Here is a 22,958-nt window from a genome sequence, read left to right as displayed (position 1 = left end):
GTTTTTCGCAGCGTTTAGCACAAAGACGACCAGCACAGGAGCAGCTGCTAGCGACACAGAGTTCATTTAGAGTCCCGATCATTGAATTAATCACAGTTTGGTGTGTAACGCTGATCCTTCTGCTGCTCGCAGTTTGATTGGCTGAGGCGTGAGCCGCCCACGCGCCACTAAATGCTGATTGGTGGCGTCAGGCCTTTGTGTGTGAAGCGAGTTTAGCAGCAGCTTAGCATAAATAAATGTCTCTGTGAGTGTGCGCTTAAACAGTGATGGATGTCGCCTCTCTTTCTCCGTGTGTGTGTGTGTGTGTGTGTGTGTGTGTGTGTGTGTGTGTGTGTGTGTGTGTGTGTGTGTGTGTGTGTGTGTGTGTGTGTGTGTGTGTGTGTGTGTGTGTGTGTGTGTGTGTGTGTGTGTGTGTGTGACCGTGGCGGTCCCTCGTTAGCTCTGAGCCTCTCTAATGGCTAATGGACAAACAATTAACTGGCCCTTAACGATGTTAACGAGTTAATGAGCTCGTTAGGATGACAACACTGGGAGACACACACACACACACACACACTAATACACACGGACTGTAAGTGAGAGGGAAAATTGAAAATCTATAATCTCCTCGTGCACTTTCCTGGCGCTCTGTGAGCAGACCGGAGTCCGTTGGAGGCTGACTGAGTGTGGAGTGTGTGAAAGCACCAGTGGAAAGGTCACACAGTCGTTCAAATCAAAAGGGTTTATCATCTCACGTCTCCTCCAAACCAAACCCAAAGTGCATCCATCCATCCCGCGACGCTAACTGGCTGCTGGAAGCGTCACCTGTTTAGACTCGCCCTGCTCTATTTCCAGTCTTTATGCTAAGCTAAGCTAACCGGCTGCTGGCTGTAGCTTCACTTATTTACCAAGCTGACATGAGAGCGTGTCGATCTCCTTCAAGAAAGCAAATAAGTGTTTGATCCACAGTGCAGCACTGTTCCTTTAAAGGTTGTGCGAATGTGACAGATGTCAGGGTTTGAACTTTTCCTGTTTTTAGGGTTTTATTTCTTTATTTCAGTGTTGCCCAGAAGAGGCTGAAATATAATCAGAAGACAGACAGCTGTTGCCTTAATGACGCATCGCATGCGATCACGTACGAAGTGCGTCTTGAAGTTGTTCGTCGGCAAGTTGAAAAGTGGAAAAGTAAGCCGATCGATGGGGCTGGGATGTTGTTGCCATGGCGACCACCATCTCTCCTCTCACCTTCATGTTAGTCCCGTCACTCGTAAACAGAAAGGCTCTTTCCTGCAGTTGGGGTGGATTATGGTAATGCCTCAGAGACCAGGTGCAAGATGGGAATAGAGATGAACGTGTGGCGGTTGGATGCGAGGCCGATTATGGAAATGTGACGGCCTGGAGTTTAGAGTTTAGTTGGCTCTTTAAAGACTTGGAGAGTCTTATCTCGAACAGATTAACTCTCGGTGGAGTTCTGTCTCTCTCAACCCACTGGTGGAAATGCAGAAAAAGTGCCTCTAGTGCGCCCGTCCAGTGTTGAAAACCTTATAAAGTGCCCTCTTATGGTGCCTTTCCAGGAGAGGAAACATGATGAAGTGCCCTTCCAGTTTAATAAATGTGATTAAATACCTTCTAGGGTGCCGTTCCAGTGCCATAAAAGAGGTAACGTTCCCTCCGGAGTGTCCCTGCAGTGGAGAAAACAAGATGCAGTGCACTGACGGGTGCTTGTGAAGTAAAGAACACACAATGCACTCGTCCAGAGGAACCGGCGTGATAGAGTGCCTCTAGTGCGGCCTTAACGTGTGGAAGACATGGTTCAGTGCTCTATATGCTCCATACTGTATTCTCACCCCTTCCCTCCACCACAACCGACTGCCTGTCGATTGAAAAGCGTCCACGGAACAGTTTGAGTTTTTAGAACATTGCATCGCGTCCTCCTCTGTGCGTCTGCACTCGCTGTGATTGACAGCTCTTCAGTAAAGGTCGGACTGTGAGATCAAACATTTCTTCACTTCTGTCTTCAGTCCGAACACCGATAACAGCAATAAAACCAAAAAACTAATATCGCCTCTGAGTTCACCTCTAGACACCGCCGGTCTGCCTCATTAATATTCATGAGTTGTGGGTGGGGCTGCAGGTCAAAGAAACCTCCCCCCCTCCCCTCCCCACTCCCAAACATCATAACTCTTGATGAATGCACTGAGCACGCTGGTTAATATTCATGAGCAGGTGGAAGTAACGCCGTCAGTCTAAATAGATCCGGCGTCATTCAGAGGCCAAGTTTATCTTAATGTGTCGTACTGTAGTTTATTAACACACACACACACACACACACACACACACACACACACACACACACACAGATTGAGGTTTGAAGATCAGGATCAGGCCTCAATTTGAATTCATGTCCTGAGTCCAAAAACACAGACTGGATATGAGAAGTGGTCGTCGTGACGACACTCATTGGTTTGTGGTGTGATGTCTTGAAGTGTCGAGTTTGGCGATTTCGCCGTCGCCATGTTGTTTTTTTGCAACCAGTGAACAGGAAGTGACCACATCTGGACTGAGGAGTGACGTAGAGACGCCGTAGACGTCTCTGGTAGAGACCTGTCAATCACAGTAGCCCCGCCCTAAAGCATCCCCTGCTTTATGGTCTGTGTGACTCTAAATGGACCATAATGTACTAAATGAACATCATGCTGTATTGAAGAAGACTTGAAACTAGAGATTGAGACATAAACTCATGTTTACAATGTTTACTGAGGTAATAAATCAAGAGAGAAGTAGAGTCATTTTCTATAGACTTCTATACAACCAGAGGAGTCGCCCCCTGGTGGACATTAGAGAGAATGCAGCTTTAACTCATGAAGCACTGACTTCACTCTGCATTATCTTGTCTTGTGAATGCAGTGTGGGGTAAATCTGACCGTCCTTCCTCCTCTCTCTCTCAGGGCCGGGTACCTCCCACAGGGCGTTCCCTTGCAGCTGATTGGCTACCTGCCAGAGGAGCCGTCCTTCCTGCCGTGGCACTCTGCCAGCCGAGCGCTCTACCAGCTGGACAAACTGCTGGACCGCACAGACGAATACAGCCTGTTCAGTGTAAGCGCCGATCGATCAATTACCGCCTCAGTCAGTCAGTCAGTCAGTCAGTAACGGCTCCATGATGGCAGAATAAACTCTTCAGCGCTGTCAGCTGCCTGTCTGTCCATTAGCTCCTAATGGTGTGTGTGTGTGTGTGTGTGCGTGTGTGTGTGTTACCAGGACTATGTGCTGAAGCAGGTTGCATCACGGTACCATCAGATGGGTTGGCCAACAAACGGGCCCGGCAACGAGGGCAATGTGTTGCAGGCGTCCTACCAGACTGAGTATGCCACACACACACACACACACACACACACACACACACACCGTTCACAGATATACCTACGTAATATTTTGAAAAGACTGTTTTCTTGTAGCAGGCTTAAAGTGACGTGTTGCTGGACTTTCGTCGGGAAACCATGCGCGTCGTGCGTGATCAATTGGTTTTTAGATGCTTTGAAAACAGTTCAGTCTTAAAACTCTTCATTTGAGTCAATATTTTGCAGCCAAATCAAATAGTTTTACAGGATATTTAACCTACATTCAATACTTGACGTCTTTCTTTAGAGGGCTTGTATGAAGGTAACAATGCGTTCTATGAATATGAGATTGTTAGAGTTCCTCTTGGCATTGTGTAGGTTGGTTTATGCCGTTTTGCCGGTTACACTCATTGTCATTTGGGAGCACATTGCATCACTCTGTGTGCTCGTGTGGAGGCTCGTGCTACGATGTCAAACACTCACATAAACAAGGCTCAATCCCGACCTTTCTCTTTAGAGGTGAAACTGATATCCACACGAGAGCCTTTTGATAAAATGTCCACATTGTTGCTCTAAGTATCTGACAGAAGAACCTCTTCTTCTTCTTCAGGGAGTTACAGAGGGAGCTAATCATGTTAGCATGTAGCTTCGGCAACAAACAGTGCCACCGTCAGGCCGTCGCCTACATCTCTGACTGGATCTCCAGCAACAAGAACAGGTACCAGTACACACACACACACACACACACACACACACATTGAAATCAGGGAGTACACACTACAAAATATAAACTGACAAGTGTACGTAACATGATATGACGTAATGGTAACGTGATACGTTGAGGCAAAGTGACGTCCCATTCGTAATCACACGTTTCCAGCCTTTACAGTCTCTCACACTCTTTGCATTGGACTCAATCTACTGACCGTTTCTTTAGATTTGAAGTACAAACCAGCACTGAGTCCCAGTGTTTCCATGCAACACATGTTCTGCCTTCAATTAACCTGTAAAGGTAAAAGAGAAGAGCACTGCAGCTTCAACTTCTCTCTCTTTCAAATGCTGCCGGCTCGTTCGCTCCCTCTGGGTCCTTAACGAGATCCGCAAAATTAGATTTCAAACGGCAAATTAAATAGAAGCAGATGCTGGTGTTGTGTACGGAGCAGCAGGGAGCTGATGATAAGAGGGATGCTTGGATTCTAAAAAATAAAAACACCAAATTAAACACAGTTTCAGACTGAATGGATTCTCAGAGAAGGAGCAGCTCGGGTCCACTGTCACAAACTAAAATACTTCACAAACTTTTTAATTCCTTTTACACTAACTGTGTGTTTTTCACTCCTTGTTGCCAAAGTGAAATTGTTGTTGTTGAGGAAGCGGTCCGCATGACGACCATATGGCAGCATCTTTTTTGGGAGAAGCTCAATGTTTTTCACACACTGGGCCTTTTAAAGTTTCAGAAGCAATTTGGAAACGCTCCATTTTTCAGTGCTCGGATAAATCTACATTCATGAGGGCTGATCTCTGCAGGGGGGGGGATTCATTTTTAATATTTCATACTCTGTTCTGGAGAGCACATGTATGTGGGTTCCCTGCAGAATAACTGAAGAAGAGAGAGCTCGATGAACCCGACTCCTCTGAGAAGATGCAGAGCATCATGGAACTTTATTGAGCACAGCACATTAAATCTGTGTTTCTGCAGTGATGCGTGTGAAACTACAGAACAATGACACCAAAGAAAAGATCCGCCTCTGAAAGGAGTGAGTCAAACAGCAGACCTGCGTCACACCTGCGTCACACCTGCGTCTCCACCAGGATCCACCTGCTGTAATGCGACTCCAGCTAAATTCCCATCCAGGACAATGAGAGTAATTACTGCGGAGCACAGCGAATATTTTAGTGCCTGCATCTCTGTGGATTTTTCATCCTGACCCGCTGGGGTTTTATTGTAAATGAACCGTCTACATGGATCAGAAAAAAGAGCTGTTTTCAGATTGATCTTTGTGCAGCTGCAAGCAGCCGTTTATGGATTAATCCGGTCGGGGGTCCCGGGGTAACAATGACCTGCCGGGGCCCCCATTAACCCCCTGTGTCTTTCATTCTCTGTGCATTGTGTTCAGTATTTCTACGCCGGTGTTCTACCTGGACCCAGGTGTGCTGTGTTTCCTAAAAGATAGAACGGGAGTGAAGTGGAAATTTAACTGTTTTCGTGTTCATTCGATTTATACAAAATGAAGCGAAAATGACGTTTGTTGTTAGCTGTTATGGAGAAATAACTCGTCAGTGGTAAAATGTTGACGCAGCTCGCCGGGAAGTGACTGGACGCAGCTCCGGATACGGATGGCTGGCTAATTAGCTAGTTAGCATGTTAGCTAACTAACTAATTAACAAGCGGGGAGTGAAGCGGAGGCCGTTAGACCCGTTGGCCACCAGCCCGCTGTTCTTTTGTACAGCGGGCACATCTTTTGTAACCAGTGTAGCATTAAAGCACGGTGCTTTGATTAGCAAGCTAGCTAACTGGTTGCAAAACATGGTGCAATTAACAATTTATCTAGCTAACTATCTCATCCAAAATTGAGTTCGCTAACTAGCTTGTTAGCTAACTAACTAATCCAAAATCGAGTTAGCTAACTAGCTTGTTAGGTAACTAACTAATCCAAAATCTAGTTAGCTAACTAATTGTTAGCGAACTAACAACCCAACATCTAGTTAGCTAACTAGCTTGTTAGCTAACTAACTAATCCAAAATCCAGTTAGCTAACTAGCTTGTAAGGTAACTAACTCATCCAAAATCTAGTTAGCTAACTAGCTTGTTAGGTAACTAACTAATCCAAAATCTAGTTAGCTAACTAGCTTGTTAGGTAACTAACTAATCCAAAATCTAGTTAGCTAACTAGCTTGTTAGCGAACTAACGATCCAACATCTAGTTAGCTAACTAGCTTGTTAGCTAACTAACTAATCCAAAATCCAGTTAGCTAACTAGCTTGTAAGGTAACTAACTCATCCAAAATCTAGTTAGCTAACTAGCTTGTTAGGTAACTAACTAATCCAAAATCTAGTTAGCTAACTAGCTTGTAAGGTAACTAACTCATCCAAAATCTAGTTAGCTAACTAGCTTGTTAGGTAACTAACTAATCCAACATCCAGTTCGCTAACTAGTTTGTCAGCTAGACGTAGGCGGGCGATGTTTCTTAGATCAAAGAAGGCATTTCTTGGGATGTGGTTGCCGTGGCGTTGGAAGGAGTGGCTTTGATCAAAGATGTCTTCAAGGCGACGGATGTTTGTGGGAGCGGGATCAGTGGAGCCATCGATGCAGAGGGAGGCGCTGTGGGGGATTTGTTTAGTGGTTTGGGGCCGATGAGGAGGATTTCAGATTTATCACTGTTGAGTTTGAGGAAGTTGGCTTGCCTGCAGGTCTGTGAGGCAGTGGGTGGCGGTGGAGATGTAGAGCTGGGTGTCAAATATCCTCAGGCAAGGCAAGTTTATTAGTAGAGCAAAAAATATACTCCTTAAATATGTCATGAAGCATATCTACATCCATCAATCACGGCTCCCAGTTTCTCCATGAGCATATAGAGCTGCTGTGGAAACAAACATCTGTACATTTCATTGTCCGGAGCAGAGGACAGCTGGTTCTGGGGATAGAAGGTCAAGACTCGCTGTGGATTTAAAGTGTAAGCACTTCAGCGGCACGGCTGCTCTGTTGTCACAGCACAGCAGTCGTCTTCAAGTACACCAGCCAGAGCTCATGTCGCTCAGCCGGGTACTTTAAATGTTTTATCACTCCGGCGAAGTGATTTAAAAAAAATAAATTCAGACTGACATTCAGACTGCAGAGACAGACAGACAGACGGCAGATGGCGGAGGGACATCTTTACTGTCAGAATGGGAGTTTGATGCGGAGGAAGGACGGAGTGGGAGGGAGAGATATTTCAGGAGAAAGACAGAGCTTTAGGATATAAAAACACACACACACACACCGAGTGTGTTCGTTAATGGGATCACAGCCATCTGGAGGTTCTGCTCCTCCATTTTTATAGTCTGCAGAGAAAAAACTCTACATTATTACTGTTATTCTTTATTAGAAAGAGCAGGGGTCGCTGTACAAGTGATGAAATAGTGATAGCAGCAGAACTAGACGTCGCAGCTGTGGCAGCAGACTCAGCTCCTGAATGTTTTACATGATGAATAATCCACACACACTCACTCAAACACACACTCACTCAAACACACACTCACTCAAACACACACACACTCAAACACACACACACTTGAGATGTTTGGCAGATGTCGTCGTAGAAGGACTTCTACGCCACAGTCAGCTGTGTGTGTGTGTGTGTGTGTGTGTGTGTGTGTGTGTGTGTGTGTGTGTGTGTGTGTGTGTGTGTGTGTGTGTGTGTGTGTGTGTGTGTGTGTGTGTGTGTGTGTGTGTGTGTGTGTGTGTGTGTGTGTGTGTGTGTGTGTGTGTGTGTGTGTGTGTGTGTGTGTGTGTGTGTGTGTGTGTGTGTGTGTGTGTGTGTGTGTGTGTGTGTGTGTGTGTGCGTGCGTGCGTGCGTGCGTGCGTGCGTGCGTGCGTGCGTGCGTGCGTGCGTGCGTGCGTGCGTGCGTGCGTGCGTGCGTGCGTGCGTGCGTGCGTGCGTGCGTGCGTGCGTGCGTGCGTGCGTGCGTGCGTGCGTGCGTGCGTGCGTGCGTGCGTGCGTGCGTGCGTGCGTGCGTGTGTGTGTGTGGAAGCTCTTAAGTGGAGCATCTCTAAAATGATTTCCCAGGTCGGTGAATGATGTAATTGTCCCTGCATCACTCACCCTGCACTCACTCAGAAAACACACAAACACACTAAATATATACACACACACACACACACACAGCTGGGCTCACTGTATTGTGAAGTTTTTACTTTTGGTTTGTTGACAATTTAGGTCAAACACACATTATAGTGAAAATGTGCACGCTTTTTGCTTTGCTGATGATTCAGACCAGTAACCGGCTGGGGCAGTGTGTGTGTGTGTGCGTGTGCGTGTGCGTGCGTGCGTGTGCGTGTGCGTGCGTGCGTGCGTGTGTGTGTGTGTGTGTGCGTGTGCGTGTGTGTGCGTGAGAGACAAATACTTCTGATTTTAGAGAACCCCCAAAATGTTGCAAGACTGCAAAAAGCCCGTCCAATCATTTAATTCAGCCCGAATGGTTTTGGCAAACGTTCATGTCTGGACACCTTATTGAACCCACAATGTGTTGTGTTTTAACTCTAGTTGTCCCAAAATAAACATAAAAGCTTGGACCTGAGATTTTGGAGAAACACATTGTTTGTTTGCTCTGCAGCGTCAGCAAACGGAGAACGATCACATCCGATGCCAGCGTCCTCTGTCTCTGCTCAGTACCTGGAAACACATGTTATCAGACGGTCTGCTTCATACATCTGTTGCATTTGGACTTTAAACACTGAGACACAGAAGTATCTGTGTTGAAACTTCAAAGCTCTTCCAACACAAAGAATGACAATTCGGCTCATCGAGACGTTTTGGAGTCCCATCTGGTGCAAAAGTGTCTTTAATTGTGTGTCTGCTTCTTTACGAGTCCACCGGAGAAGTAAAGGGACGTTTTCATGGAATCACGACGTCTCACTCAGCATCCAGGCAGAGTCCTGCTTCATCCTGTGGACCTGTTTTATCGGGTTTCTTAGCTTTATCACCACATCCGACACACGTTTGCTTTCTTCTGAGATCGTGTCGTCTGATGGGAAGGCGCTGTGTGTTTTGCAGGATTCCTCCCAACATCAGAGACATAGTTTACTGCACCGGGGTGAGTCTGATGGACGAGGACGTGTGGGAGTTCATCTGGATGAAGTTCCACTCCACCAACGCCGTCTCAGAGAAGAAGATCCTGCTGGAGGCTCTGACCTGCTCGGACAACACCTTCCTCCTCAACAGGTACGACCGACACACTGCTGTTCAACGGTGTGTGTGATATCTTCAGAAGGAGTTCATTCTGTTCTCCTGTGAAGGTCCAGGAACACGTCTCGGTTTTTCCGTCTTTTCAAAATTCTCTAACTGCGGCCGTCAGATGTTCAGGTCGTGTAAAGTGACTTCATCACAGCGTGTTTAGCGGTTTACTGCTGGAGACGAGTTCAATGAGCGCTGAGAGACTGAACCACAACAGTAAAGGTGCAGGCTGTAACACAACACTGCAGAGCTGCAGGGGAACCCGAGTCTGGTGATGAATACTTTTACTTCAGTTTCAAATATGTTAGTTTATTTTAGAACAGACAGAAAATTGAGTGAAAGGTGCAGTAAAAATGTAGCCCGTGTGTGTGTGTGTGTGTGTGTGTGTGTGTGTGTGTGTGTGTGTGTGTGTGTGTGTGTGTGTGTGTGTGTGTGTGTGTGTGTGTGTGTGTGTGTGTGTGTGTGTGTGTGTGTGTGTGTGTGTGTGTGTGTGTGTGTGTGTGTGTGTGTGTGTGTGTGTGTGTTTCCAGCCACAGTAAACTGTTCTGCAATCAGAGTTAGTACTGCATGTTCAGATAGCAGCTAACACACACACACACACACACACACACACACACACACACACACACACACACACACACAAGAAAGAAACACACCACAGAAACACTGATTGGTCACACAGGAAATGGTTTCAGCACAGAGGGATTGTGGGAAGAGAGAAAGAAAATTGATTTGGTGGTTTAATGAAAAGACAGCAGCTACTAACTTCCAACACACACACACACACCCACACACACACACACTCACCAATACAAAGAAATGTGAACAGAAAGTAAAAGAAGATGAAGGTAAACTGAACACAATGTTGGATGAGTGAACATCGGTTTTCTTGTGAAACTATCTCTTCTGTCTCTTTGTCCCGCTCAGTCTCACGTCTTTAGAAAACGTTGTGTTCACACTTCAGGATTCTGCAGCCAAACTCTCCCCAGGTTTCTGTAAACCCCCTTAATCTCTGAGGAGCTGGGAGTAGTGGGATTACTGGAGCTCGAGTAACTTCAGAGGAGTTACAAACAACAAAACAGAAACTATAAAATGTCTACCGGGGTCGTTCTGCTTCAAACCAGACGAAGTACAAGTACTTCAATTTGAGTACTTGCCAGGCGGCAAAATCAAAGCTTCACGTGTTAAAGCTGCATTCTCTCTAGTGACCACCAGGGGGCGACTCCTCTGGTTGTATAGAAGTCTATAGAAAATGACTCTAATGAATGCATTTAGTACATTATGGTCCATTTAGAGTCACACAGACCATAAAGCAGGGATGCTTTAGGGCGGGGCTACACTGTGATTGACAGGTCTCTGTACAGCAGATCCATATGATTGATTGAGCAGATGTCACATTTTTCATGAACATCCCTTGAAAAGTACATATGTGGACTCTTAATAATCTAAAATACTTAAAATATCGTATTTGATTGAACCAAATGTTTGCTAAAACATTCCAAGACGTGCAGGCTCATGTTTTAGCATTCAAACAATTTACATTACCATGAATAAGATTGCACATTTACGATGCTAATTTAAGTATAAATATATATATTGGAAAAATATTTTAGCATATTAACTCTGTTAAATTCATGCTAAAATGAGACAACATTAGCATTTTAACCTTTTACACTGCTCCAGTATTACTATAAATAAGAAGTTTACTGCTAATTTAAGTAAACGAGACTCTCGGGTTAACATGTTAGCGTGCTAACTTTGCACAGATTATGAAATACTGAAATTCATGCCAAAAAAATTAACCAAAACCACATTTATGTTTGTTGGTATATTGGAACATACGCAAGATATACAGACTTATGTTTTATGCTTCAACAATGTAGCATTATATTGGTTCCCATGCTAGCCAAAGTAAAGCTTTATATTAGCATGCTGGCATGTTATGGCACACAGACAATTCCCCCATTGCATCTCCAGTTTTATATATATTAAAGAAAAGACAAACAGTTAATGACACAACAAGCCTTCGAACCTTCAGCCGTGACTGAGCTCGTCCGTGTCGCTGTGTCTCCCAGGCTGCTGAACCTGTCTCTGACCTCAGACCTGGTCCCAGAGCAGGACGTGATCGACGTCATCATCCACGTGGGCAGAAACTCGCAGGGTCGAAACCTCGCCTGGAAGTACTTCAGAGAAAAGTGGGACATCCTCAACGCTCGGTGAGTATTTGCATGCGTCGTACTGGCTGTACTGTGAAGGGAAGCGTATTGCAATACTAACGCTCGCCGTCTCTCTTCAGCTACGGTGAAACGTTGTTCATGAACTCGAAGCTCATCGGCGGAGTCACGGAGTTCCTGAACACCGAGCGAGAGCTCAACGAGGTAAATACACACTCGCAGGTGAAAGGTTCAGTTCCCTCCTTCTGACCACCTGCTTCACCTTAACGACCGGCACAGATGCAATTAAAAGATAAGGGGAAGCGTTCACGAGAAGATTTCAATCTACACGCTTCACCCCATGAAGAGAAAACAGAGTTCTTCATTACATTCATTACACAGAAAAAAGAACGGAAATCCCAAATGTCTTGATAATGTTTTTGATAATTGTATTAAATTTAAAGTCAATTAGATGTTATTTGTTCAACTCAGTATCACAAATCTGCCTCAGAGGGCTGTCCTTGGACCCTCCCCCCTAAAAAAACAACCTTTAATGGGAACTCAGGGAGAGAAACTAATAAAACCACAACATAGTCAATCCATATAACAGTAGTAACACCAATCATGTCAGAACAACAATAAATACATAATAAAGAAAAATGAAAACTGCCTCGAATAACAGCAGCGGTGGATACATTAGAATAATAATGTTAATATCAGTAGTTACAGTAGCAGTAGTAGAATAGTGATCCATGGGGCCATCCTGTGGTTTACACACTTGATTGGACATGAAGGTTCACATCTGTCTTTATAAAGGACTTAAGAGAGGAGACCAAGAAGCAGATGGTCAGTCGGTATGAATGTATCGATACCAGTGTGTGACGGGGGTCCCGTCTCCCCCGATATCCAATAAAGCACTGGATGAAATGGGTCCAAAGTGGGTCCAATTATGTCCATAAACAGACATTAAGGCATACAATGGATTTAACTTTTTACTGCCACGAGGAACTTTTACTACTTGAGCAAATAAATGCACTTGAGAAATTTACTTTAAATGCAGATTAGATATTTATTGCAGGTTATATTTAGTTAGTTAGCAAGGGTTAAGCTACGGCTCACATAAAAAGTTACTACACTTGATTCGTTACTTTAATTTTCTTATCAGATTATACTCATGAGTTTTAGGTGCCGAGACGGCTCGGTTGGAGCTGGATTTCAAAGGTGCGATGAAAAGGTTCTTTTGGAGTTGTTAGGAGCGAAGGTCTGGCCAGACCCTCGGCCCTCCTGCTCTGCAGCGGAGTCCGTTCAACAGTCCTCAAGGCTCAGTACAAAGTCTTTCTAGGGCTGCTGCGTCTTCTCCGTTGTTCAGTTGTTAAAGTCGAGCAGTGGGGAGAGGAAAATCTCCGTCTTTCAATCTTTGTCCACGAACAACGGTCTTCTTTCCGTGAACAGAGACGAAGTCCTCGAATACTTCAGTGGCGATCGTCCGTATCTTCTTCTCAGAGCGTCTGGACGGCTCGTGCAGAAATCCCGTCTTTCTGTTTGCAAGTTACTTCTTTTATAACACTTTTGGGCTGCCTCTCGCGTCTCTCCCCCCTCTTCCTCAACACGGCCTCCCTCAGCCCATGATGAACATGACATCATTGATTTGGTGCATGTGCTTCGAAAAGTACCTACATTTTGTGTGTGTGTGCATGAGGAAATCACCCCAACTTCCCTGTCTGGGCGCTTACTTAATCAAGCTCTGCGCGTGTCTGGGTGTTCAACATCTGTTGTACTTCCCCTTTTCCTACACTCACACATTTCTAACACAGATTAGTTATCATAATCACAGTTACAGTTGTTATAATCAGTTAGTTATTATAATCAGTTACAGTTGTTAATCGATTTATTCAGCACGCGCTTGCTTTTAAAACACTTATTAGATTTTTCTCTCCTTCTCTCTGCAGCCATTATTTTCTTAACGGCTGCACTCAGCTCACTTCCTCTTTCTCCGTACTTTCTACACTCAGCCTGCACTATACTCAGATACACATATTATAATTATTATTATCAGGTTTACATTTGTTAAATCACTCTATGTATTAAACATTCGTTATGTAACGATCATACACTTTATCTTTCGATTACACTTTAACTATTGATTTCTGAGTATATGCTTTATGCTTTTTATATCCTGACCGTCCCCTGATCGTGTAGCATGTATCCAAGGCGGCTTTATCTGTGAGCTCAACTCTTCTCGACAGTCTGAAAGGGTGTGAACCGTCTGCACACTGTGGTGGCGTTCAGAGGAACATAAAGTCATCAGAGAGTTTAACGTCTGTTGTTGGCTATTCAAAGAGAATTCAGCAGCAATGATGCTATTGTGAATCACTTATCTTTTCATGTTTTATTTAATATAGTGGTTTTAATGAAAACTCCCACAATGCTTTGACAAAAGGAGAAATACAGTGAAAGCAGAAGGAACAAGTAGGACGTGACTGATATTCACATCTTCAGACAGAAAGGGTTGTGGGTGTTTCTGAATATAGAATCGTCTCTTTGTGGTATCTTATCGAGATGAAACCATTTAGTGTGAGATCTCTACCTCTCCTGTTGGTATGGTAACACCAGCGTGGGCTTCATCGTGTCCACGAAGCCTCTCAAAGAATCACCATGAATTAAAACGAGACCCCTCAATACAAAGACTGCCTGAAATGAAAATAATCATGAGCCTTGTATTTCGATTTGTTGGAAAGTGTTTTTAAATAAATCCACCCACAGAGCAAATTTCACAGATGGAGGGTCAAAGTTACAGAGCAGAAAGTGAACATGTAGGAGAAGGAAGAGAAGAGTGGAAAGTGAACGTAGAGCAGAGCAGAGGAGCTAACGATATGAGCTCCATTAAAGGGAGTTGAAGGGATGGATGCTGCATTAAAGGGAGTTGAAGGGATGGATGCTGCATTAAAGGGAGTTGAAGGGATGGATGCTGTATTAAAGGGAGTTGAAGGGATGGATGCTGCATTAAAGGGAGTTGAAGGGATGGATGCTGCATTAAAGGGAGTTGAAGGGATGGATGCTGCATTAAAGGGAGTTGAAGGGATGGATGCTGCATTAAAGGGAGTTGAAGGGATGGATGCTGCATTAAAGGGAGTTGAAGGGATGGATGCTGTATTAAAGGGAGTTGAAGGGATGGATGCTGCATTAAAGGGAGTTGAAGGGATGGATGCTGCATTAAAGGGAGTTGAAGGGATGGATGCTGCATTAAAGGGAGTTGAAGGGATGGATGCTGTATTAAAGGGAGTTGAAGGGATGGATGCTGTATTAAAGGGAGTTGAAGGGATGGATGCTGCATTAAAGGCAGTTGAAGGGATGGATGCTGCATTAAAGGGAGTTGAAGGGATGGATGCTGTATTAAAGGGAGTTGAAGGGATGGATGCTGCATTAAAGGGAGTTGAAGGGATGGATGCTGTATTAAAGGGAGTTGAAGGGATGGATGCTGTATTAAAGGGAGTTGAAGGGATCGATTCCCTCCTGCGTTCCAGTGAATCTGTCAAACACCAAGTTTCCTCTTCGGTCCTTAACTTTGAAAATCACATTTGTTCTCCAACCTCCAACGGTTCAAAGTTTTTTCTTGAATACATCACTTCATGCTGTCAAACTTTCCATTTAATGACCCTCCTTTCAAAGTTCCACTTTGATTCCTCATCCTCTGATGCTGGACATGTTACCTCTCGTTATCAACCTTTAAAACTAACTTTCTCTTCTAATTATTCGCCTCCTTTTCAAAAGACAGTTTAGCTTTCACAGCTGACATTTTCTGGCTGGAAAGTTTCTGTTTAACTGCCATAAAAACATGTCATGAAACATCAAGAAACGTACATATTAATATCATCTCTTGTCATCTTGGGTGAAAGTCAGACTGTTTCTTTGACCCAGACTCTGTCGACCTCCTCTCTACGTGGACTTTGTTGCTCTTTACAGTACGTCACATGACTTCTAACGACAAACAGTAATATGTGTCATAATAAGCTGTTTGCACAACGACCTATACGGATGTTCTTCTCGTTGATGGTTAAGGAGCGGGATGTTGGTGAGACAGTTGGTTCCAGAAAAGTATGTTTGCTTTGTTACTTCACACAGAAACTTGCGATACCTCTGCAATAGGTTTATTTCATGGCCATCGATGATTTAATTTCATTATAATCGTTTCTGAGACGTTTGTTTTGATGAAGTTTGGAGACCTTGTGTAATTTGCAAATGATGACAATCTCAAAAAAACCATGATCACGACAGCAATCTGAGTATATCGTTTGTAGGGTCCTTAAGTCATCAGTATGTTGTCAATGTTCAAACCCGATGACATTGTGTTACCTCTTTAGCCTCTTGGGTGCTGCAAAACATCTGTCTTTCTTTTCACAGAGGGGTTTCCAATATTCCAATAACTTTTCTATCATCTACTTTCCCTTCCTTCCTTCCTTCCTTCCTTCCCTCCTCATATCTTGTCTTACCATTCCTACTTACTCCTTCCCCCAAATCTTTCCCCGTCTGTCTCTCCTTTTCCCGTCCTTTCTCTCCTCAGTTGAAGGAGTTCATCCAGTCCAGCGGTTTGGGGGCGGGGCCTGCTATGCCACGGGCGCTGGAGATCGTCGAAGGCAACGTACGCTGGCACCGCCTCCACCGGCGGCAGTTCTTCCAGTGGCTTCGCAAACCTCTGAGCTCCGTCCTCGGCTAACGCTACACCAGCTAGCTAGAGTGACGTAACTGCAGACTGGCTGCTAACGCACTGCTAGCTTACAGATGCAGTTAATTAGAACGAATGAAGGAGATTGACTTGACTGGTTATTCAGCTGGTTTCTCTACTGGTTTTTCTTTTAAAGAAAATTGTTTACGAACTCTTTATTTCAGATGTATTATTCATTTTTTCAAAACTGCTAGCTCGCTAGCAGTCACTGGTTCAGTAATTGTTCGCAAGCAACTCGCCTCAAAACTCCCCAATGACTAAATTGCCCGCAAGACATTCACACCTCCAACTCAACGCTTGGTCTGTGGGCCGGACTATGACCCTCCAGGTACCCCTCTAGTGTCCGCTTTGGACTTATCAGGGACGGCGTCCCAGTTTTCCTCTCATTGCAAAAAGTCTCCACGGTAGAATTACTTAGTTTTAGGTTTACTGGCGCAACAATACTGCTTGGGGTTGGGAAAAGATTGTGGTTTGGTTGAATAGAAGTATGATTGTTACGTAAAACAATGATGTTTGTTGTGTAACTGGTATTACAAGTAGACAAGTTACGTGACAAAACATGAGCAGAGGTCTCCTGGGTTAAAGTCCTGTCGTTCATTTAAACCCACGAAGCGGACTTTCTCGCTCTTTATACTTTTTACATTGACGTTAGATGAATGTTTTGAAATTGGCAAAATAAAATATGACATGCGTTGGTATGGTCTTTGTTTTCAGGCAGTTTTGTGTAAACTACAAACTTAACACATCAATACATCATTAGAATCCTGTAAAACCTTCGTAACATACAGGTTGTAAGTTGTGATGCGACCTTAAATGAGTTAGATGGCGTTAGAGCCTCTTGGCTCCGGTCCAATTGCCTCACTAGAGACCAGACACCAGAGACCCACAGCAGTCTGAATCGGACCTTCCTGTGTCTGCTACATTAAACCAGCCGACATGAAAAGGCAGATTAACCATCGGTCAGCTGCGTGCCGATCGTTGAACATGTAATTAACCCAACACGGACTTGGTGTCCTCTGATCACAGCACTCAGAGGACTCATTAAATTACCACAGCATTCAAACTGCTTCAGCTTGAATTTAAAAAGCAGCTTTGTTTTTTCTCAGGATGAAATCCTCCAGCAGCGTAGCTTGAAAATGAAAAGCGTGTAATAACTTGAAAACTTTGCTCTAAACCACAGAGAACGCTGCATGTGGAGCCAGTAGTCATGCTGTGGTCTGTTTTGTGTTTGAACCACCAGATCTGGAAAACCATTTAAAAAAGCTGTGAAGATAAACTATGAAGTGAAGATAAACTATAAAGGCCAACAATAGTTCTTACATATCAGCCATGATGGGATGTGGCAACGGTGCAATGGAGACTCAATCTGTCAATATTTAGAAATTTAGTTGGATCGACAAACAGGGAATATATATTTTTGACAATCCTCAACCGAAACTGACCGATGAATTAAACATGTGAAAGGTTCAAACCTGATGTGACGTGGAAAGACCAGAAGATTATTGAAATACAAAACAATAATTCATGTTTGAAAGAAAACGTACAAAGAGCATTACAGTCACAAGAAACAATAAAAAGATAAAAATAGGGAACGATTTTAACACAGCTCACATTAAAATAGTTTTCCCCGACTCAACCCACCTGAAATCTGTCAGCCAACGAACTTTCTCGTTATTTAAAGACGGTGACTCCCAAGATTGACTGACTGAATAAAGAAACTGACAGATGAGAGAGTGCAAAGAATGTTTCTCGCAAGGAGTTCGGGGTCTAACACTGACGGCTCCTGTCACAACCTTTTGGAGATTAGAACGTTGGTTTCATAAAGCACAAAAACCATAAACCACATCTTTCTCAGCTGCTGCACAGAAACTTAAGTGACAACAAAGACTAGCATTTATTTATTGTTAGCTTTCAAGCGATCTTTTGTTTTCTCCCCCAGAATGATTCAAAGTGGAGACGAGACAGTTTCTGTTTGTGCCGAGTGTCTTCATATGCAGATGATGTGGTGTTTATAAACCAAGCTGGTGATTCAAAGTTGTCGCCGGTGGCAGATTGGACATAGTGAGGAGATCTTTAAAGAGGACGGACTCTGCTGCATGGTGGATCTTAACAGTGTTACATGAAAGAGTCAGCAAGGGGCAGCATGAAATTTGGACTTTTCAAGGCTTTGAATTCTAGTGAGATGGATTCTTCAATGGAGAACATCGTTCTATGAAAAGGGTTCTACGGATACAAACAGCTCGACGTCTGCAGTGCGATAGATTCTAAGATGCGACGGACTTCACAGCCATACTGACTGATAACTCCACAGTTTGACCGATTTGACGGAATGACGGCAGAAGTGCAGCGCTACAGATACCAGAAGTCTGGTTCTACAGCGCAATGGATTTTGGACTCAAAGGTTTAAATGATACCGACAGACTCAAGAGTCTTGGAAATAACGAACACAAGAAGCCCCGAGGAACAAACCTGTGGGGTCAACTCCAAAGCAAAGCAAAACCTTTGGAGACGTGACTTTTAAGAATTTAGAAAAAGGCTTAAAATGAATGAAATCATGACGAAGTCGGGTGCGTTGAACCTCCGTTCTGTTGAACAGGCTTTTTGAAGTTATTCCTCTTTTGTTCGATCCGGCTTTTGGTGTTAATAATTGAGCCATATATGAATTAATGGGCCTGCCTGCTTCTATACACTGTGTCCAGTGATGTGTGTGTGTGATGAAGATGATGATGATGGTGACGATAATGACTGCTGTGCCAGTCAAGATGATTATAATTATAATTGAAATTATTATGATTATGATCAGGGCGATGATGGATCTGATGATGGCGGTCGAGTCAGTGATGCTAATTGTTGATGATGTGACAATGCTAATTAGCATTTTTGTTATTATGCTAATTATCCAGTGCATTTCAAACCTTTATTGTCCTGTCAGGGAAACTTGGTTTACAGACGTAAAGCACACATGTAAAATAAACACTGTAAAACATAGAAATATGATATTAAAAATTTAAATGTGATATTAAAGATGTTGACGGAGATGAAGATGACATTCATGATGATTATAATCATCATCATGATGATTATAATCATCATGATGATGATTATAATCATCATCATGATGATGATTATAATCATCATCATGATGATTATAATCATCATGATGATGATGTCGACTTGGGACCAAAATGTGAGGGAAACAGGAAGTGGCAGAGACGGGTTTAATGCTACTTCCTGTTTGCACCGCTGTGGTTTCCTGTGTTTGTGGGTTGGACGATATTAAAATGCTTAACCTTGTGTGTGAAGCGGTCTCTTTCAATCCACCACGTTGTACCTAATTAAGGGAAAAGTAATGAGAAGCTAAACAAATATTTGTGACTGAAGATTGATAGGAAACGTAAGTGACATGAGGACTACGAAGGGATATAAAGACTGAATGACATCCTAAAGGTTTCAAGATTTAAAACAAGCTCTATCGTCAAATAGTCTCAGACTATTTCACTGATGGGTTTTTTCTTCTTGTAATTGCGTGACCATTTATCTCTGCAAGTTCCTAATTTATGTAGATGGAGAACTTTGTTGCCATTCATGGCAATCATTTTCATTTTAAACCATATTTGCAGCAATCTTCTGCACAACAAGAGCCTCAGAAGATGAACACCGATGCAGAATGGTTCTGCTGCTCGTTTAGTATCAAGCAACACAGTCTCAGTCACAAAATGCAATGCATGAATTGTGGGTTTTCTTCGTGTCGCTCGGCACGACTTCTTTTTCAGGACAATCTTTGGTGCAAAGAAACAGTTCAGGCAACGAAACCACTCAATTAAGTTTCAGAAGAACGTGACTTTCTATTGCCGTAGTTTTCTTGCTGACACACAAATTGAGTGTTGTTCAATCAAGTTGAATTTGTGAATATTTCAAAAAATGTAATTTGTCAAATTTACAAACAATGACACATGCAGATGTCAGGCCCTTACTCTTCAACAGCTCTGCTGAAAATTACTTTCTGAGCAGAATGTCAGGAGCGGGATTCAAACCAGCAACCTCCAGAGCTCCGCGTGTGTGTGTGTGTGTGTGTGTGTGTGTGTGTGTCTGTGTGTGTCTGACATCCCTCAGTGATGAATGACTCCACTCTTTTCCCAACGGCATCATGGGAAATCACACTCCCTGGATACACACTGAGAGTTTACTGTGTGTGTGTGTGTGTGTGTGTGTGTGTGTGTGTGTGTGTGTGTGTGTGTGTGTGTGTGTGTGTGTGTGTGTGTGTGTGTGTGTGTGTGGATTAATGGGACTCGGAAAGAATGTGACAGAGAGAAATGAGCTAAAGAGATGATGGAGAGAGAGAGCGGGAGTAGTTTGTTGTTTAATGAATGAGAAAGAGACAAACCAAATTGAATCTGTCGTTTTCTGGCAAAATGTTGAGTTTATAACCAAGAGGAGGAGCAGCTGTGTGTGGAGGTGTAGAAATAAGAGGAAGAGGAAGGTAGCAATAAAGAAAAGGAGGAAGGAAGAATAGAAGGAAAGACGGATTGCCGGGATAAATAGATTGATAATCAGACATTTAGTCCGACGTACATCAGCTGATCGCTTGTTATCGTTTAATCGCTCTTCAGTCCACAGCAGTATTCATCGCTACTTTTCATCATTTTAGCTGGTTGTTACTGTTATGCAGCAACATTTGTGCACACATGAATTATTTCCTGATACTATATATCTATATATATATATATAGATATATTAATATATATACCCACCCACCTGGCTCACTTTATAGGAATATAGCACAGAAGAGGTTAAAGAAGTGAGGGAGGAGAGAAAGGATAAGGATGGAAGGAGGAGTTAAGGAGGCGAGTGGGAATGGAAGTAGAAAAGAAAAACAAAAGGAAGAAAAACAGACGGGTAGCAAAAAAAGGGAAAAGTAAGGAAGGAGGGTGAGGAAAGGTAAGGAAGGAGGATGAGGAAAGGTAAGGAAGGAGGGTGAGGAAAGGTAAGGAAGGAGGGTGAGGAAAGGTAAGGAAGGAGGGTGAGGAAAGGTAAGGAAGGAGGGTGAGGAAAGGTAAGGAAGGAGGATGAGGAAAGGTAAGGAAGGAGGGTGAGGAAAGGTAAGGAAGGAGGGTGAGGAAAGGTAAGGAAGGAGGGTGAGGAAAGGTAAGGAAGGAGGATGAGGAAAGGTAAGGAAGGAGGATGAGGAAAGGTAAGGAAGGAGGATGAGGAAAGGTAAGGAAGGAGGGTGAGGAAAGGTAAGGAAGGAGGGTGAGGAAAGGTAAGGAAGGAGGGTGAGGAAAGGTAAGGAAGGAGGGTGAGGAAAGGTAAGGAAGGAGGATGAGGAAAGGTAAGGAAGGAGGATGAGGAAAGGTAAGGAAGGAGGGTGAGGAAAGGTAAGGAAGGAGGATGAGGAAAGGTAAGGAAGGAGGGTGAGGAAAAGTAAGGAAGGAGGGTGAGGAAAGGTAAGGAAGGAGGGTGAGGGGCGGTAAGGAAGGAGGGTGAGGAAAGGTGAGAAGGTAAATGGATAAAAGGGAGGAAACAGGGATGAGGAGGAAGGCAGAGCAAAAAGACAGGAGAGAAGGAAGAGAGGAAGAGGAGGATGAAAGAACAAGAGGAAAGATAAAATGAATGAGGGTGATGGAAAAGAAGGGAAGAGGAGGTAAAGAAGGAAATGAGTTTAACAGCTGCAGTGTGTAGGTTGTTATTACTCTAAATGTCGGTTCAGAGGAATCCTATTTTAGATAACACACACACACACACAGAGAGCGGGAACTGTAATTCACTTCCTGACAAGTTAAATCCACAGCTGCCATGGTAACAGCTTCACCACAGTTACACCAGAACCACTTATATACGATATATATATATATGTATATATATATATATATATATGTATATATATATGTATATATATGTATATATATATATATGTATATATATATATAGTATATAATACATACTAATAAGTGTTTCACATCACATTACTGAGCAGTATTAAAACTGTACATATTTTATATTTTTTATTTTATATGTTTTATCCTATTTTATTACTTTAACAGAGTTTATTTGAGACATGTTAGAGCAGCTTTTATAAACGCCTTCAATCAAATGCAGATCACCTGCTCCTGTCCGTCACAATCGACCCTTCGCTAAGCCCCGCCCCTCGCCGCCACTCCATCCAGCTGTCGGAGACGTGTTGCCGTGGAGCACCATGCTTTGGGGGAATACAGATGTTTCTGTTTTGTTTGTTTGTTTTTGGAGTCTGACCACGTTTCACTCCTCACGGTGTCATTTCCCATATGTTGAGATACATGTAATGCAGAACAGGTTTAACGTGTGATATCATGTTATTTTCATTAGATACAGACTAACATAGCGAGTGGTCGCGGCAGACGGACAATTCGTTTTTAGATGTTTTAGAATCAGGATCTGTTAAAAATCTACATTTGAGTAAATATTTTGCAGCCAAATCAAATACTTTACAGGATATTTAACATTTGTTGAATTATAATTCAGTTAATACTTGACTTCTGTCTTTCCAGATCTTTTATAAACACAAAGTAGTTCATGAGATATGAGTTTAGATTATTACAATCCCTCCTCAGCATTGAGGACGTTAGTTTTCTGGCGTTTTGCCGGTTAAACTCATCGTCTTTTTGATTCTTCACGGTTCATTTTATTTGTTAAGAACAATGCAACAAACATCACGTTGAGCATTAAGGCCGCCGTGCGTTCTCGTAGCTACACGATGCCAAACGTGAGCACAAACACAGCTTCAGTCTGACGTGATTACATGCTAACGTTAGCTCGTTAGCACTGAACACAGAGCAGCTGAGGCTGATGGGAATGTCG

The 22,958-nt window shown here is 43.4% G+C and overlaps 1 protein-coding gene across 1 annotated transcript in view; it reads left to right on the top strand.

Annotated features, from left to right (window-relative positions):
- trhde.1 (thyrotropin releasing hormone degrading enzyme, tandem duplicate 1) overlaps positions 1-19,239 on the top strand; it is a 100,200-nt gene extending 80,961 nt beyond the window's left edge. Inside the window, exons 14-20 of the mRNA XM_079294137.1 lie at positions 2,928-3,075; positions 3,238-3,341; positions 3,928-4,035; positions 9,069-9,236; positions 11,324-11,464; positions 11,545-11,626; positions 15,963-19,239. Coding sequence (XP_079150263.1) covers positions 2,928-3,075; positions 3,238-3,341; positions 3,928-4,035; positions 9,069-9,236; positions 11,324-11,464; positions 11,545-11,626; positions 15,963-16,115 — 904 coding nt within the window. The 3' untranslated portion in view covers positions 16,116-19,239. The remainder of the gene's footprint in view (positions 1-2,927; positions 3,076-3,237; positions 3,342-3,927; positions 4,036-9,068; positions 9,237-11,323; positions 11,465-11,544; positions 11,627-15,962) is intronic.
- Positions 19,240-22,958: the final 3,719 nt, after the last annotated feature.

The sequence above is a fragment of the Melanostigma gelatinosum genome (genome assembly GCF_949748355.1).
Source record: "Melanostigma gelatinosum genome assembly, chromosome: 22".
Lineage (NCBI taxonomy): Eukaryota > Metazoa > Chordata > Actinopteri > Perciformes > Zoarcidae > Melanostigma > Melanostigma gelatinosum.
The sequence above is the reverse complement of the archived record's forward strand: the minus strand, read 5'-3'. Positions and strand labels throughout refer to the sequence as shown.